Source organism: Natrix helvetica (genome assembly GCF_964273705.1).
Source record: "Natrix helvetica genome assembly, chromosome: 11".
NCBI classification, from domain to species: Eukaryota; Metazoa; Chordata; class Lepidosauria; order Squamata; family Natricidae; genus Natrix; species Natrix helvetica.
Genome location: NC_138562.1, coordinates 11,712,084 through 11,730,243, shown reverse-complemented (window position 1 = coordinate 11,730,243; position 18,160 = coordinate 11,712,084). Strand labels below are relative to the sequence as shown.

General features: G+C 42.3%; 1 protein-coding gene across 6 annotated transcripts in view; it reads right to left on the bottom strand.

Moving 5' to 3' along the window:
- Positions 1–2,272: 2,272 nt before the first annotated feature.
- Positions 2,273–18,160, bottom strand: part of ZNF185 (zinc finger protein 185 with LIM domain) — a 52,285-nt gene continuing 36,397 nt past the window's right edge. For 2 of the 6 annotated variants that reach the window (XM_081964111.1, XM_081964112.1), the window contains 10 exons: positions 17,434–17,535; positions 15,969–16,052; positions 13,149–13,307; positions 12,111–12,206; positions 11,041–11,118; positions 10,623–10,691; positions 9,035–9,115; positions 7,669–7,771; positions 6,642–6,740; positions 2,273–5,765 (listed from right to left, as the gene is read on the bottom strand). In XM_081964111.1, the coding sequence (XP_081820237.1) occupies positions 6,642–6,740; positions 7,669–7,771; positions 9,035–9,115; positions 10,623–10,691; positions 11,041–11,118; positions 12,111–12,206; positions 13,149–13,307; positions 15,969–16,052; positions 17,434–17,535 (871 nt within the window). In that variant the 3' untranslated portion in view covers positions 2,273–5,765. The remainder of the gene's footprint in view (positions 5,766–6,641; positions 6,741–7,668; positions 7,772–9,034; positions 9,116–10,622; positions 10,692–11,040; positions 11,119–12,110; positions 12,207–13,148; positions 13,308–15,968; positions 16,053–17,433; positions 17,536–18,160) is intronic. The other 4 variants (XM_081964115.1, XM_081964113.1, XM_081964114.1 and 1 more) reach the window with 4 other exon arrangements.

Genomic DNA, 18,160 nt, shown 5'->3' with positions numbered 1-18,160 from the left:
GCGCTCCAGCGCAACCTCCCCTAGGCGCTCAAGCCCGCCGCGAGTCGTGGGTTTTAGTGCGCCTGCGCGCCGGGCTGGCTGGTCCGATGGGCTGGGAAAGAGGCGTTTGGCAAGGAGCGCGTGGAGTTTCCCGCGGGGCTCCCACGCGCTCCGTGCGTGTGAAAACTGCTGGCCTCCGTTGGATATCCCATTTGTAGCCAAGCCAAGTTTAATGCACAGATGTGAGAACAGAATAGAATAAGAAATGGGAATAGAATAGGAAATAGAATTAGAATAGAATAAGAAATGGGAATAGAATAGAATAAGAAATAGGAATAGAATAAGAAATGGGCATAGAATAGAATAGGAAATAGGATTAGAATAGAATAAGAAATAGGAATAGAATGGGACGGAGTGGAATGGAATAGAGAATAGAGTAGAATAGAGAATGAAATGGAAAGGATAGAATAGAATAGAAGAATGCATAGTGCAGAATAGAGTAGAGTAGAGTAGGGAAGAGTTGAAAGGTATCTTGGAGGTCTTCTAGTCCACCCCCCTGCTCAAGTAGGAGAACCTTATGCCATTTCAGACAAGTAACTGCCAGTTTCTTCTTAAAAACATCCAGTGATGGAGCGCCCATGATTTCTGGAGGCAAGCAGTTCCACTGGTTAATTGTCCTCACTGTTAGGAAGTTTCTCCTTAATTCCAGGTTGCTTCTCTCTTTGGTTAGTTCCCAAGCATTGTGCTTTGGAGAATAATGAATGAGGGGAAGGAAAGTGCATTTTTGTAAATGCACTCTGAGCGCAATAAAAAGTTATTTAAAAATTAAAATGCGTTTGCAGAGGCTAGCAAGGAGAGACTTGAACCTGTGGCCTTTGGATAAATTACAACTTTTAGCAGCCCCAACAGAGGTGGCTCTAATAAGGGATGCTGAAAGTTGTGGTTCAGCGACATTGGGATGGGGTGCAAGCCACCCCGAAATCTGCATGAAGCTATGAAGTAAGTCACCTGTTTGAGATGGAAGGCTATATAAATGGAAGGAAGGAAGGAAGGATGGTTCTTGTTATGTCCCATCATCAACATGGCCAGCAAATATTTGGAACAGAAATAGTATTGGAAGCTAACATTTCCCCCCTGTGTTTAACATTCAACAACTGCAACTTTTTTTAAAAAAAAACCTTCAATTTAAATATTTTGGAACGCTGAGAGAATAAAATTCAAATCAACTTTCTCCAGGCTTCATTAGATGTTCTAATTCTAATTAAAGCCTCTTCAGCAGACATGTATGCAGTCTCTGAGCATTCTAATCTTTCTGGGAACTCATGGTCTATTTCAAGCCTTACTCAACTTGATGTGTTGAATATTCCAGAAACTGCCACTTCATGGATTCCCAGGCTATATGGGATGCCTGGAGAGTGGCACTGAGAATTGTGTGTTTCTTACATGCAATAACGCAAGAACTTAATCTAAATTATTTGGCCAGACTGTCTCTTGTCACCCAGAGTGTTTTTGTAACAAGATCTAAGCATTGTGCTGAATGAAGGGTGGTTTACAGCATCTCAGCAGTGCCCAGGTGTCCCTCAGGCCTGCTTGGCGCCTAAGATGCCAAACCAATATTGCATTGGGAAATACATCACATCATTCTGTTGTGACCCACCAGCAGCCAGCAGAGTCAGACAGTGAGGAGGTTGGAGAGGAGCATGGGCCAGTCCTGGAGGCTGGGGAAGGCTCAGAAAAGGGCTCTGCATCAGAGGCAGAGACCGGGCCGAGGCTGTCTGGCAGTGATCAGATGCCTCTGGAGCTAGACAGCAGTGAGGCAGAGGAACAGCTGGAGCCTGTTCCCAGTGTGCGCATGCATAGAGCTGCCTGAAGAAAAGAACAACTCAGAAATCAGGGTAGACTTGGGAGTAAAGTCACAGGTGGAAGGTAAATGGCCCCTCCCATAGGAAATAAAAGAGTAGTGAAATGGGAGTGGGCTTTTGCAGGAAACAATTCATTCATTAGATTTGTTTCAGGAGTGTGAAGATCTGTCCGTGAATCTCAGAGACTCTGTGCCCAGTCTTTCCTTGCACAGCACCTCATTTGGAAAATATTTACATGGCAGCTTTCCAAGGTAGATAAGGTCTGTAGTCAGAAACATTCCTATGAAAGACTGTTTGGCAGGCCTTGGCTGAATGTGAATGAGAACAATTCACATTGGTTTAATAAAAGGGGTTTTGTCGGGACCAGGACTCTGCCTCCTGCTTTTTGGGGAAGCCTAGGTGGATCACACATTCAATGAAAAACTCCAATAATCTTTCTGCACAGAGCATTTATTGGAACTGAATGTGGCAATTTAGAATTTGCTTCAGAAAAACAACAACAGAAAGGCAGAGAAGAACAGCACAGCAAGAAAAAACAAAATTTTGTAATGACCTAGCGGGGCCTGTCTAGAGCAACCTTTCCGTGAGACAAGTCCTCAGGGAAATAGAAATAGAGAGTTCAGTTCCGTCTATAACATCACATGCTGCTTAGGTAAACTCTATGCGTTGTTTGCAAACTCCACCTTTGCACAAAGAATAGGAAGCAAAAGTTGACCTTAACAGGAAATCAGCAGAGAAGATAAATATTTAGTTTAAAAAAAAACCAGACCTCATCTGACGGGGGTTTTCTTTTTATTTCTTGTGTTCGTAAACAGCCTTGCCCATCGGAGAGGCCTTTCCAAAATGTTAGACTACTGTTCCCATAATTCTCAGCCAGTTAAGCCCTATGGAGGACTACAGAAGTAGGGGTCCAACATACCTGGAGAATAATGGGTTGTTGCAAAGCAATAGTTTCACACCAAGGACGAATACTTGTGAAGCTAGGAATTGTTCATTAAGTTAGATTTAATGTAGCTAAATATGACTTTCCCAGAGGCCATCAAAATATCATCCTCAGCTTTGAGACTGAATGATCAAAGAGTCTTATCTTGGTTGATTTTCTCCCATCAACAAAAAAATTCAATGTGCCCTTTTAGATGAAGCATTTCGTATGAATGAATGAATCTTCCTGTCTCAGTATTATGGGGTGAGGTCCAGTTGATGTCATTTTTCACCTCTAACTAACTACTTTTTCTACCATCGTTCTTAGCAAAGGGAACCACTTAAGGAGGGAAAGAGGAAAAAACATGTCCGGTTTGACGGAGCGTCCTGCTTCTAACCCTCCATTGGACACCAGTGAGTGTTGTGGCCCACCAGCAGAGCTGGTGGCAGTCTCATAACAGAGAGGAGTTTGGGGAGGAACATAGGGCAGTCCTGGAGTCTGGGGAAGGGCTCTGCGTCAAAGGCAGAGAGGGGGCCAGGAGCATCCAACAGTTATCAAGTGCCTTCGGAGTCGGACATCAGTGGGGCAGAAGAACAGCTGGATCCTGTTCCCAGTGTGCGCATGCACAGAGCTGTCAGGAGAAGGGAACAGCTAAAGAACAGGGGTTGACTTGGGAGTAAGGCCACAGGTGGACGGTGAATGGCCCCTCCCATAGGGAATAAAAACCAAAAGGGGAGTGGAGTTTGCAGGAGACAATTAGCTCCCTTAATTAGTGTGAAGATTGGTTCGTGACTCTCAGAGACTCCTTGCCAAGTATTTTCCTGTACAGAGATGCATTTGGAAGATATCGGCCTGGCAGCTCTCCAAGCCTGATAAAGTCTGTGGCTGTAAATTCACCCTTGAAAGGCTGTTTGCCGGGACTTTGCTGGATGTGAACGAGAGGAATTCACATGAGCTTAATTAAAAAGGGGTTTTGTCGGGACAAGGAGTCTGCTTCGTGATTTGGTGAAGCCTAGGTCAGTACAGTGAGAGATAATTGTGACATAGCTGCGATTAGCAAGCTGCCAACGTCTGTTGGGGCTGTTGGCGTCCTGGAATTGTGCGGTTGGGAAGGTGAATTCTGATACCCGTTTTTTGACCTTGACTTTCAAGAGAAGAATTAAAACACCTCCCCAACACCGATTGCTCCTATCGAATGCAGAAGACCTTCCCTGGGCAGCATTCAGGGGAAATGCTCAACATCTGTCTCCCAATATTCCGTAAACAAATTATAGGGAATCTTATGCGCAGCATCTACACTCATTTCATAAAACAATAGTGTAGGGTTATTGGAGACGTTATAGCATTCCCCCTCTTTAGATTATCATGCATGTTGCTTCTTTTATTTCCAAAATATACAAAGCTAATTCTGTTGTCAATTGAACCTCTGTTCCCACGCTGGGACGCCACAATCTTTTCCCATGTACTGTAAGGGATTTAACTCAGGAAAAACCTATTTCCACTGTTTTGCACTGGTAGTTGGAAATAGGCAATGACTCAAGTTAAAATTGATATAGTGTGCAGAAAACAGAGACTGAGAGTGAGGCTATCTATCTTTTCCCCTTCTGCTTACTGTTTGTTAAAACTTCCAATATACTCATCGTAGAAAAATGATCACATATATTTCCTCATATCTATATCTATATACTCCAGATTTTTGGTTAATATGCAAAAATATATTAAGCTGCTAACTAAATAGCCAGTTGAAAGCTTCAGTATAATTCTCTTCACTTGAGTCTGAAGAGAATAGGCGTAAAGGAATTCAAACTCGAGGATATTGCAAAAAGTATGTTATCTCACATATACGCTTATCCCTTTAGAGACATGATACAAATATCTAAGAAATTAACCAGAACTGATTTCCCAACAATGAAGAATGTATAATCTCAAACAGAATCAATGGTATTTATAAAATAATTATTCCCCAGAGAGACAATTATGATAGGAGAGGTAAATAGAAGAAGCTGCCTGATACTGAATAGGACAATTGGACCATTTAATTCAATGTTTTGCAAACTTGGGATCTTTAAAATGCGTGAACTTCAACTCCCAGAATTCCATGCTAGAGTTGAAATCCACACATCTTAAAGTTTTGCCAAAAATATTGAGTTAACTCAATAATTTCTTCTCTGGGTAAAGCAAGAATAAACAAAGTAGTGACTCTCCTGGTGCTTTGGATTCCAAATCCCATCAGCCTCAGCCCATGGTAAAAAAAAAAACCCCTGCAGAAGACATAACCTCCATGCCCGATGCGTGGCCTTTCAAAATCAAAGCATCCCTAGGGTTGCCAGAAGCCAAACTTAAGAGGTGCGCAAAACATTAAAAATTCTTACTTCAAACAATTCTGGAGTGTTTCAAGCTCAAAAAGCTCCCGAAATTCATGGGAAAAAAATAGCGTTTTGTGCTTGATGCCTTTGGAATCAAAACATTTTGCATATTCATTTAAAACCCTTTGCATTCAAGGAACATGCTTTGGAATTGAACATTTCCTAGCTGTGGCTAAAGACTTCCCGTGGATAAATGGAATAAGAAGAGTTCCTGTTTAAAAATGATTCAACCTCCCTCCCTCTTTTTTTTTAAAAAAAATAGATAATTGTGCTTCCTCTCCTTCCTGGTATAAAGCCTTCTTTCATCAGTTGCTGGTCAAGTTGAATGAAGATATCCAAGGTGCCTTCATGGAAGGAAGGACAGAAGGACTTTTGGACAAGCAATCAAGACTGAGGAGGAGTCCCCAAATGCAAGCAGTCGAAACTGGGGTAGAATAAATCCTCTTCCTGATGTAGCCTCCTCAATGACTTAACTTCAGTGTTGTTGAATGGGAGTCACTTGCTTGCCTGAAGATGAGGAAGGAGGAATGGCTGGGGAAGAAGATGCTTGCTGTATCAAAGAGTCCTCAGAAAAACCCAGGGACCCAGATGAAGGCAGATGTCTCTCTTTGGGCAGGCTGGTCCAGTCCATGGAACCTAAGGAGAAAAATGGACAGGGAACATGTCAGCTAGGTTGACAAACAACAGGTGGTAGCTTGCTCAAGAGAGAGAGATCCAACCTAGAAATAAGGACAAATTTTCTGGCAGCAAGAACATTTAATCAATGGAGTAGCTTGCTTCCTGGAATTGTAGATGCTCCATCATGGGAGGTTTCAAAAATAAACCAGACAACCATTTGACTTCGATGGCATAAGTCTTCTGCCTTGAGCAGGGGGTTGGACTAGAAGACCTCCAAAGTCCCTTTTGGTCCTATGGTTCTATGTTCTGTGCTCTAGGCAGGATCTGTTGTGGCCTGTCAGCTGCCCACTCCAGCAGCTGAATCAGAGGAGGAGGAGGAGGAGGAGGCGTGGAAGTCAGGATCAGCATCAAGACAACCTGAGAGCTCTGAGGGGGAAGAGGGAATGGAGCTGGCAAAGAAAGAGAGACAGAGGCAGAGCCTGGCCCATCTGTCAGCCCTCAGATGGAGAGTCAAGAGCCCCCAGGTCTGGAGGTGGCTGATGAGGAAGAGGAGGAACAGCTGGGTCCAGTGCCTGACACGCAGAAGGCAGAGGAGAGGAGAGCAGTGGAAATCTATGGGCCGGTCCTTGGGAAGGAAGAGCCATTGCTGCTAGTGAAGCCCCAGCCTAGCTCTGGGGATAAAAGGCAGGGGACGGAGATGAATTGTTGTGGCAGGCAACTATTCATCTCCCAGCTGGCCGGACTTGTTAGCCTGCAAGATAAACGTTTTGCCAGGGCTGACGGCATTCCTAATAAAGGAATCTTTGGCGTTTAGGTCAGAGGGTTTGTCGTGTTGGGGATCTCTGCCAACATCCTCAGATTTCTAGGTCTCTAACCCTTGCAGAATATGCTCACCTAAAAGAGCTTCTCGTAGCACTTATCACAGTGGACAATATCCCGATGAATGAAGATTTGATCCAAGAGATCTCCCATTGGCTTGTGGCAGATTCCGCACTGCGAGAGAAAAAGCAAGAAAGACGCTCTCTACTTAGCCACGGACACGTCTTTTGCACGCCTGTATAAAATGTAGACAGCTCTGCAGCCAAGCAGCTAACAAGTAACCCGTGGCTCCATCTGTAATGCATTTGCCACGTGACTGAATCAGGGCATGCATGAATTCGCAGGCTAAAGCTTCGGAGGGCCAGACAAAAATCATGAGACTTAGTGATGGGGACATCCCATTATGTAGTTAGGGAGTGAAGGTTCCCACCTACTTTCTCCTCCCGACTAATTTATTGGCATCCCGTCTCCATTACTTTCATCAAGAACTCAACTCAATTCCAGCATGCCGTCCTCCTCCAATTGTCCCCACAGCGACAACCCTGTGAGGTGAGTTGGGTTGAGAAGGAGAGAGAGAGTGATTGTCCTAAAGCAGGGGTGTCCAAACTTGGGAACTTTAAGACTTGTGGACTTCAACTCCCAGAATTCCCCAGCCAGCCATGCTGGCTGGGGAATTCTGGGAGTTGAAGTCCACAAGTCTTAAAGTTCCCGAGTTTGGACACCCCTGTCCTAAAGTCACCCAGTAGGCCTCCGTGGTTAAGGTGGGGACTTGAACTCATGGTCTCTTGCTTTCTAACCTGGTGCCTTAATCCCACGGCTCTGGAGCCACATGTGGCTCTTTCATCCCTCTGCTGTGGCTCCCTGTTGCCCATCGGCTCCACAATTGATCGTGCTTTCAGTAGGGGGGAAAGGATGCCATGCTAGGAGGAGACTCTATGGTAGGGGAACTGGACTTCCAGTCGGCTCCAAAATTGAAGGGGGGGGCTTCCGGCTAGGACCTTTGTGGCTTTTTGAGTGTTAAAGATTGTTGACCCCTGCACTAGACCAAACTGGCGCTCCTTCATAGCTCCGTGAATGCAACATTTATCAGGCGCATCCTTACTTTGAAGCAGTATTCATGGCAGCTGATGTTGAGGTTCTCAATAGCTATCTTGGCACAGTTGCGGATTACTCGGCCACAGTAAGTACAAATATCTTCCAAAGACCTAGGAGAAGGAAGGAAGGGAGATGACGACAGCCCAAAGACAGTGGTCAACATGCTTCTAGCTTCATAGACCTTCATGGTGAGGAAGATACACAGCTTTCTACACCACATGCAACTCAGAGAGCTCTTACGGCCAAATCCTCCTATCCATCAAGTGCAAAATTGGGGATGCAAAAATTGGTGGTGACGTATTGGAAGACAGAGGTGCATCAGGCATACTTTCTTAATGTCAATATCTTCTGCTGGGTGTGAAATTGCAAGGCAAACACCTTATCTTTTGCCTCCCACTTTAAAAAAAAATCACACAAACTATAGGAAAAGGAGTGAGAGAGCCTGGGGGGGGGGGGCTGGAGTTAAAAGAGGGATCAGTGTAGAATCCCTACAACGAAATTCAAGGGAGAAGGGATGGATTTACTAAATCCATCCCTTCTCCCTTGAATTTCGTTGTCCCTTATCTAATTCCAAGCAGTTGCAAAGTGTCAGTTGAGAAGTTTCCCATGCATCGGCATAAGTGGCAATAAATCGGTTTCATTGGACCAGTGGTGAGATTCAGCCAGTTCGCACCTATTCGGAAGAACCGGTTGTTAATTTTCTAAGCAGTTTGGAGAACCGGTTGTTGGAAGAAATCTCATTTTGTTTTTTTCCCCACTTTGCAGAGCTAATCCTGTAAGGAAGGCAGGAAGGAAACCTTCTGGTGTTGTTTCTAGCCTCACCTTTATTGCCCTGCTTACAGGAACCGCTCCTCCAGTTAACCCTGATTACATTGTCACAGCTAAGGCGAAGTGCCTGTCGACATGAGTGAGGTTGAGTTGGCCACGCCCATGTGGTCATATGACCACTGAGCCACGCCCACCCAGCTGGTCATTAGGGCAGAGAACCAGTTGTTAAATTCTTTCAATCCCACCACTGCATTGGACCTTCATTTGTTGGAGCTGATCTTTCACACCTGACACTGACTTCTTCATACAACTCTTCTGCATGTGCTAGATTTTAGGCTTACAAGCTCTACTTAATTATTGTTTGCTGAATTCACACCACACACGAAAACCTAAATAAAAAAAATGATCCCTGTAGTCACAGAACACTTCCCAACAGCCCTTACCAAGGGTAATTCACCCAACCAAAAACAGCAGCTTCTCCCAAAATGTTGAACCATAGGTCCATCCCATTTCCACCCGGTTTGTGAAAACGTGGCACTTGCCTGCTTTGGAAGGGATCCCATATCAAACCAGAATAGGAGTAACATGCCAAAGGTTGCCTTTACCTTTTGGGAGATGTGTTATTCAGGTAGCTGGTACTGCTGTAGCTTGGGTTCTCCAGTTCGGACAAGTCAACCAAGCTGCGGCTGGAGAAGGAAAGAGGGGATTGTTATACCGCAAGCTTTTTTAAAAAGTTACTAAATCCAGGAGATGTTGTTGCTATTTTTAATGTTCCTGAAACTGTGCTTTCTCGCGATGAGGGAAAAGAGCCAAAAATTAAAACTGGGGCTCCATGTCGCCTTTGATAGAATGCTGCATTGTTCCATGATGTCTTTCTGGAAAAGAAATTTCATCCGAAAGCAAAATAAAAAAATGCTGGGCAAAGGGGAAAATGTTTAATGAAAGATGAAAAAGCCAGAAACCTTCAAAGCAATTTGCCTACTATTGCATGCAACTTTGCATTGAACGCCTTGGCATAAACTACATCTGCAGAAATATGACAGCAAGGCTACTTGGTGAACCATACAGAACAATCCCACTAACATTGATGGGGCAAGCCACTAGGATATAAAAGCAAGAGAAAAACCCCACTCCCTTCTAGCACTGATGATGTTGTCTAGTTTGGTAATGAAATATCTGTAACAAAACCACCAAGCTCAGAGAGCACCAAGGACCCCACAGTCCTCTTCATCCTCCTCCACTCAGCAAACACCACTCCCTTCTGGCACTGATGTTGTTACCTACTTAGGTAATGAAACATCTGCAAGAAAACCACCAAGCACGCCTCCTTTACCCCACAAAAACATCTAAAGAACAATTGCTGGAATTGAGTATGTCTATTTTACTGAAAAGAAGGAGTAGGGGTGACATGATAGAAATGTTCCAATATCTCAGGGGCTGCCACAAACAAGAGGAAGTCAAGCTATTCTCCAAAGCATCTGAGGGCAGGACAAGAAACTAATCAAGGAGAGAAGCAACTTAGAACTAAGGAGAAATTTCCTGACAGTTAGAACAATTAATCAGTGGAACAACTTTCCTCCAGAAGTTGTGAATGCTCCAGCACTGGAAGCTTTTAAGAAGATGTTAGATATCCATTTGTCTCAAGGGGTGTAGAGTTTCCTGTCTGAGCAGGAGGTTGGACTAGAAGACCTCCAAGGTCCCTTCCAACTTCTATTCTATTCTATTCTATTTTATTCTCTGCTCTGCTCTACCGCTCCCTTCCAGCACTGATGAGATTGGGATTACCTAGTTAGGTAATGAAACATCTGCCAGAAAACCACCAAGCTCAGAGAGCACTAAGAATCCCAAAGTCCTCCTCCTCCTTTACCCTGCAAATACCACTCCCTTCCTGCACTGATAATATTACCTAGATAGGTAATGAAACATCTGAAGAAAACCCCCAAACTCAGAGAGCACCAGGGGCCCCACAGAGATACCATTGGCATGCATGGTATTTAGATGATGCAGAAGACATGAGTGAACCAAAAAATACATTGTCGAATGTGAAGATAACAGGAGAAAATAATAAGAGAACTCAAAACTAAACGTGAGCCCCAATAAAACAATAAAAGCAAGCAAATTCTTCTGGTTAGCAAAATATTTTTCCGCCTTGCAAAAGGAATTGCTCGCTTGCCTTCCCTTTTGTTTCCTCACCTGTTGTAACGTGGGGAGGAGGACAATTCCATGCTTTTGATGGATTCTTTCACAAAGAGGAGGCCTTTGCTACAGGGGGATAAAAGAGAACTACATTTCAGAGGAGGCATTGCTCAATAAGGAATGTGATATCTGGTACGTTGAAAAGGTAAGGTGCTCATCCCCGCTTCAAAACCTTCCCACCAAAGGTGGTCCCTATTTTTCTACTTGCATTTTCTTACATGCTTTCGAACTGCTAGTTTGGCCGAAGCTGGGACAAGGAACGGGAGCTCATTCCATTACGCAGCGCTAGGGATTCGAACCACTGAACTACCGACCTTTCTGATTGACAAGCCACGGAGTCGCCACGTCCCTTATGTGGAAAAGCTAGTCCCCACACCAACCCCCCCCTCCCCGGTCTTTCTTTAGTATACCCTACCCTGACGCAGAGGAATCTGAATCATAGTTAGAAAAATTCTTCGGTTCAAAGGAAGTAGCCTCGGAATCAGTCAAATTCCTGCAAGAGAAAGACATGTGAACGCCGTAATATCCTGCTTATAGAACAGATACTCAAACTTGGTTTCTAGGCAAGATCATCTCCCTTCATCCTCTCCGTGCAAAAAGTCAAGAACGTGCAAGCAAACACCAGGATAATGATGTATCTACTCATTCAGGTAAATCCTGCAGGTTCTGAGTTGAGACTCATCACCTGTTGTAGCATGAATGAACTACCACAAAATCTTTAGGAAAGGCAGTCTATACAAAAATAACCCAAGGAAGAAAATGACTCTGATGCCATCTGCAGGATGATTTGAGATATTGTAAAAACAGGACCAGAAGATGACTAATCTGCAGCTTTAATCAGAATAGGGCTGGAAGGCAGCTTGGAGATCTTCTAGTCCAACCCCCTGCTCAAGCAGGAGACCCCATACAATTTGAGACAAGGAGTTGTCCGGTCTCTTCTTAAAACCCTCCAGGGATGGATCACCCACAACTTCTACCCTGTTCATTGTCCTCACTGTTAGGCAGTTTCTCCTTAATTCCAGGTTGCTTCCCTCCTTGAATTAGCTTCCATCCATTGTATCTTGTCTTGCCTTATGGTGCTTTGGAAAATAACTTTATTCCTCTCTTCGTTGTGGCATCCCCTCAAATACTGGGTGACCGTGTCACCCCTAGTTCTCTTTTCTCTACGTTCGCTAGACTACCCTACCTTGTAGGATAGTTGCAAAGATAAATGTGTACCCTAAGTTTAGAGGAAAATTTACTCTCTTTTTTTGGTACCTTCCAATTAGTGTTTGATTCCTGGCAACTGCCTGGAGAAGTCCCTGCAGTTTTCTTGGCAAGATTTCAGAAACAGCTTACCGTTGTTGTTTTTTTTCCTAGGGCTGAGTGAGAATGACTGGCCCAATATCATCCAGTTGGTTTGGTGCCCTGATTTATTTTTTTTAAAAAAAGATTCTAATAATTCATGTATTAATTAGTATTAGGATATTCATTCTTAATCTTTACCTTCCACTCTCTGTGTCACAGATGTCCTTATAAAAAGGCACTCTATGGCTTTTTGGAACGCTAGTCCCAGCATCTCTGAAGGGGTAGTAAGACATACTAGGAACAAATAGATATGTAGATATGTATTAATTCAAGTCAACAACAGGTCAAACAACAACAACAACACAACAATAAATTGAAGGAGTATATGAATCAACATGAATCAATTTTGGCTTCTGCTTAAATTATTGTATATTATCATAAATTAGTTGTTTTCTAGCCTAGCAAATTGTAATCTTAATACTGGATGGCATTACTGTAAATGTTATCTCGCTTCTGTTCTTGGCTTCAAAGCTAGGCACATTCTTGAAAACATAGAAGAAATTGTTACACTGGAATATGAGGCCCCATAGATAAAGGAACCAAACTAGGGAGTTTTCCTGGATCATAAATCCTTAAAGCATTCTGCCGAAAAAACTTGGCAAAGGGGGACTGCCACCCCCTACACAAGGCTATAGGAATACTCCATAGATAAGATAGACAGAGACAGGAGCTTGAACAAAAGAATGCTTTAAAGATCATGTTGGTAACAAATCTTTGTCTCTGATTGGGTAAAATTTTGTTTCTATCTGCCTAAAATGTATATAATACTCTGAGCTACTCTTGCAGGATGTGGCTATTCCTTACATGCATTCGTTTGTATGTTTTGGATATAGTTTCATCACCCAGCTTTTGCCATAAATAAAAGCTGATACTTTTTGCAAGCCTTGTCTCGAGTCTCACTCTCTTTGGCATTTCAGTGGCTCGGGGAGACTGCTGGAACCTTACAAAATGAAATGATATAATGAACATACAAGAAAGAGAATTCTGGATAATAAGATCCTGCTTTCCCTTTTCTAAATTCTTTAATTGGACAGCTGTTCAGACTGACGAGGCCTTTCAATAGAACAAATACCCCCTTCAAACCTTATGGAGATATACATCCTCTCTAAAGTGGGACGCTGGACATATCTTCTCATCCCTACAAATGGCCCACTTATTTTGCTCTCTGACTATTACCTTCGGCTGTTGAAGGGTTGGTTGTACAAGTAGGATGCTATTCCATTGTTGAATCCCAACATTCTGTGGTTGTAAACTTGATTGTTCCTGTTTGTTCCATTTCTAGACTCTGAGGATCTGATAAAATGGCCACCTTGGCGATCCGGTTGTGAAAAAACCCTGAGACCAATGTCCAACACAGGGAGGATTGTAAATTAGAGTTTCTGTGATTGGTCTAACATGCTAAAAGTAGTAGCTCACTCCCTCTCAGAGGACAGTTGGTTAGGAGGTTACTTTCCAGTTTATGAATTACCAGTTTAGGTCATTCATAACCATGGAAGATATCTGGGAATGAGTGGCATCCTCCAGATGTAAAGAGGTTGAGTGGAAAGGAAAACCCACCACATCTGCCTGGGGTTCGAAGAAGCCATTTCAAATAGTTCGCAAAATGACGAACTATTAATAATGCTAACAAGGACAGAAAAGGCAACCAAGACTCCAATCCTCACCATATTTACTTGGGAGTTAGTGATTAGAAGCCCAAGGCTCTAGCACCCAAGTAATATGATCAGAATTATGATGAAGAAGGAATATAATAAAGGAAAGAGAACATGAAAATATCCTAAAGAAGAAAAACAAACCCTAGAAATGACTCCAATCTTAAGAAAGAAAAACATAGGTAGGGATGTAAGTAGGCCATTTCATGAGTTACTTCTCATGAAATGAGTTCAGTATAAAATAATTCTTCAAATATCACTCAAAAATATTTGGCTATTTGAAAAGAACCCGAGATGAAGAAGATAAAAGCTACAACATGGTTGTTGAGGAATCTAGAACCCCAAAAATCCATTGGAAAGAACTTGGAGGGGGGGGCAGAAGATCAGAAATGAGGAGGAGAGATGGATAAACAATGCATAATAAATATCACACATTCAGTCTTAAAAATATGCCTTATCATAATGCTTTGTAACATAGCTCAATTGACTGTGAAAATGCAGGTTAGATTTTTCTATCAAAGGGAAAGAAGAACACAATTAAAATTATTCTAACAAGGAGATGCTTATGATCAACTGGCAAAGAAAATGCTCCTTGGGCACCTCCTGTTCAGGATAAGCCATGATCTATAATCATCAAGATAACAAAAGTCTCTAAAGGAAAATTAATGTCAGGTTCTAAAGGGATTGAACACCACGAAATAAAAATTGTAACACAATGCAAGAGAAGAAAAACATTCTTTATGTTGTCTAACAGCCAAATCGCTTAGAACAAATTCACTGATTACAAGGAACATAAAAATTAATATGCCAAGAAAAAAGGATGCATCAATTGACAAAAGGCGTTGTAAAAAAATTTCCTATTATCCTTTAGTGAAACTTCACAAGGTATGTGAATGCTCTTTTAGTAGTAAGCCCAGTTGTGTGCGTCACTCTCCAAAGAGCATGGATATTTTTAATTCTAACATTTGACCCTCTAGCCAGGAAATAATTTCAGATTTTGGTATAATCTATGCATTCCCTTTAAGAAAAGAAGGAGATGGCTTAATCTGAAATACTAAGACTTAAATATATTGAGATTCCAAGACTTTCTAATATAGAGATGTTATTGAGTTGAAGAATCTCACATTTTGCAAAGTTATACAAGTAGGAAACAAGGTTTGATCTAGAAACCTTAATAAGACAGATTAACAGATTTGGAAGGGACCTTATAGGTCATCTTGTCCAACCCCCCACCCAAGCAGGAGACCCTACACCATGTCTGACAGATGGCAGTCCAGTCTCTTCTTGAAAGCTTCCAGAGATGAAGCTCCCTCTCCTTGCAAAACTAAAATCTAAACTAAAAGAAGAAGAGAAGAAAACAGAGGAGGAAGATGAGAATTAGGAACAGGGAACCCCCCCCCCTAAACTAAAAAAGGAAGGATAGGAAAATAATGTGATGAACTACCCCCTGTTCCATGACTCCCTTTAAGCTGGACTGTCAAGGAACTGAACCTGAGATCACCAAGCAATGTGGCAAGCATATTTCTAGCAATAAGGAAGGTATCTCTCCATTTCTTCTACTTAAGATCATGGGTGTCTCTTCCTAACGGCATTGACACCAAATGATAAAACTATGTCTTGTGACATCCCAACGTGTGTTTTGTCACTTGCCACCCCCACATCAGTGGAGGTATCTATGCCAAAGACCTACCTAACACTCTATTTGGCGTGAGAGCCCAGTGTTGTGGCCGGCCAGCGGAGCTGGCAGCATAGTCGGACAGTGAGGAGGTTGGGGAGGAACATGGGCCAGTCCTAGAGTTTGGGGAAGGCTCTGATGAGGGCTCTGTGTCGGAGGCAGAGAGGGGGCCAAGGCAGTTCTCATCTGCCTTCGGAGCTTGGCAGCAGTGAGGCAGAGGAACAGCTGGAGCCTGTTCTCAGTGTGCAAATGCCCAGAGCTGCCAGAAGAAAAGAACAGCTCAGAAATCAGAATCAATTTGGCAGTAAAGCCACAGGTGGATGGTGAATTTATTTCCATCTCATAGGAAATAAAAGAGGAGCGAAAGGGGAGTGGGCTTTTGCAGGAAACAATTCGCTCATTCGTTCATTCGTTTCAGGAGTGTAAAGATCTGTCTGTGAATCTCAGAGACTCTGTGCCCAGTCTTTCCGTGCACTGCACTGCGTTTGGAAAATTTTACATGGCAGCTTTCCAAGCTAGATAAGGTCTGTGGTCATAAGTTCACCTTTGAAAGACTGTTTACCAGGTCTTTGCTGAAGGTGAATGAGAGGAATTCACATTCATTTAATAAAAGGGGTTTTGTGCGCAATGCGGTATCTCACCAAGCTGCCAGGAGTGCCAGTTCCTTACCTGTCTGAATCTTCACCTGATCTCTGATCTCTGTACTGGTTGTGTGGGGAAGTAATTCTACTCTCTGTAGTAAAAGAAGTGTACCTGCCAAGGAAGAAAAGAGAATGTCTATTTACTTTCTGCGCCAACTCAGAAAGCTTCAACTGCCCAAGGAGCTGCTGATTCTGTTCTACAGAGGAATTATTGAGTCTGTCATCTATAACTGTCTGCTTTGGCTCTGCAACCCAACAAGACTGACACAGACTTTAGAGGGTAATTAGAACTGCAGAAAAAACAATGGCTACCAACCTGCCTTCCATTGAAGACCTGTACACTGCACAAGTCAAAAAGAGGGCTGAAAATATCTACAGACCCCTGACATCCTAGACATAAATTGTTTCAACTCCTACCCTCATAACAACGCTATAGGGCACTGCACACCAGAACAACTAGACACAAGGACAGTTTTTTTCCCAAATGCCATCACTCTGCTAAACAAATAATTCCCTCAACGCTGTCAAACTATTTACTAAGGCTGCATTACTATTACTATTACTATTAATCTTCTCATCGTTCCTATCACCCATCTCTTCCCACTTATGACTGTATGACTATAACTTTACTGCTTGTAGCCTTACGATTTATATTGATTGTTTCCTAGTATGATTTCATTGCTTATTTGTACCCTATGACTATCATTAAGTGTCGTACCTTATGATTTGTGATGAATGTATCTTTTCTTTTATGTACACTGAGAGCATCTGCACCAAAGACAAATTCCTTGTGTGTTCAATCACACTTGGCCAATAAATAATTCTATTCCGCTATCAAAAACCCTTTCAGTGATTCTCATTTGAGTATATAGGTATGGGTACAACATAAGGAAACTGGATGTAAATTGTAAACAGTGATTTGGAAAGGAGGATTAGAAAATTTTTACAACTCTACAATTTTGTTACTAAATATTATGGATGTTTAGCTAGAATAGGACATAAGGATTCAGTGTTATTGGAGGATATTAGAAATAGCAAATGAAATGCCGGTAGGTGGTTATGTATTAAATCTTGGTATATTTTATGATGAAGGATGTTTAAACAATTATAGTCAAATGAAAATGGAGGTATGATGATGGTAACATGTATAAATATCTGAGTTAAAATACTTGAGTTAATATGAATTATGTTGACTGTGGAAGAGATGCACGAAAGCCTTTTGTAACCAACTGATACACTTTCTACAATATGTAAAGAAGGAAGATTTTATGTGTTGTGTTTGTTTTGAAAATTAAAAATAGAAAGAAATTATTTTAAAAAAATATGGTCCCAATTACCATCGTTAAGCAAGGACTACTTGTAGTTTGTGACAAAAGATGATCACATTGTACCTCATTTCAACCAGCAGGAATCATTTGCCGCAAACTTTACACGTTTGTACACAACATTTTGCCATTCCCAAGTCGGTTTTTGTTACTGAATCCAAAATTCACCTGGAAATCTCCGCATCCGATTCCTCCCTCTTGGGAATACTTAGAAGTTCACACTGGATTCCAGTGGTACTCAGATTACTTTCCCCAGGCTGTAGCTCAGACCTGGAAAAATAATAAAATCCCCCCCCCACAGAAGACAATATTTGTAGCTCAGCATTGACGACGAAGTCCTTGGTGTTCACCAAGCTAGTCAGGCTAGCACTGATGATGTTACCTAGTTTGGTAATGAAACGTCTGCAAGAAAACAACCAAACACCAAGGACATTGGCAAATCTGTTCCTCTTAAACTTTGCTGAATAGTATTCCCAGACTTTTCCCGCAACCTCCAGTTTTATTGGATATTTTTATTCTTTTTCAGTTCTGCTTTTAAATGCAAAACATTCAACTGCCACGAAAGGTCATACATTATTATTATTATTTTCTTTTTTTTTACCTTATAGCCTTCTGTGACTCATTCGAAATGGAATGGCAGGCATTTTTTCATAAAGGTGTTGTAGCTAGTCCTTGACTTATAACCATGGTTTTAGTGATTGTTTGAAGCTACCACAGCGCTGGAAAAAGTGACCGATGACCAGTTTTCACACTGGCAACCATTGTAGCATCTTCACCGTCACGTGATCAAAATTCGCTTGGAAAGTGGCATGTATTTATGATGGTTGCACTGTCTTGGTATCATGCAATCACCATTCATAACCTTCCAATACGGTTTCCAACAAAAACAATGGGG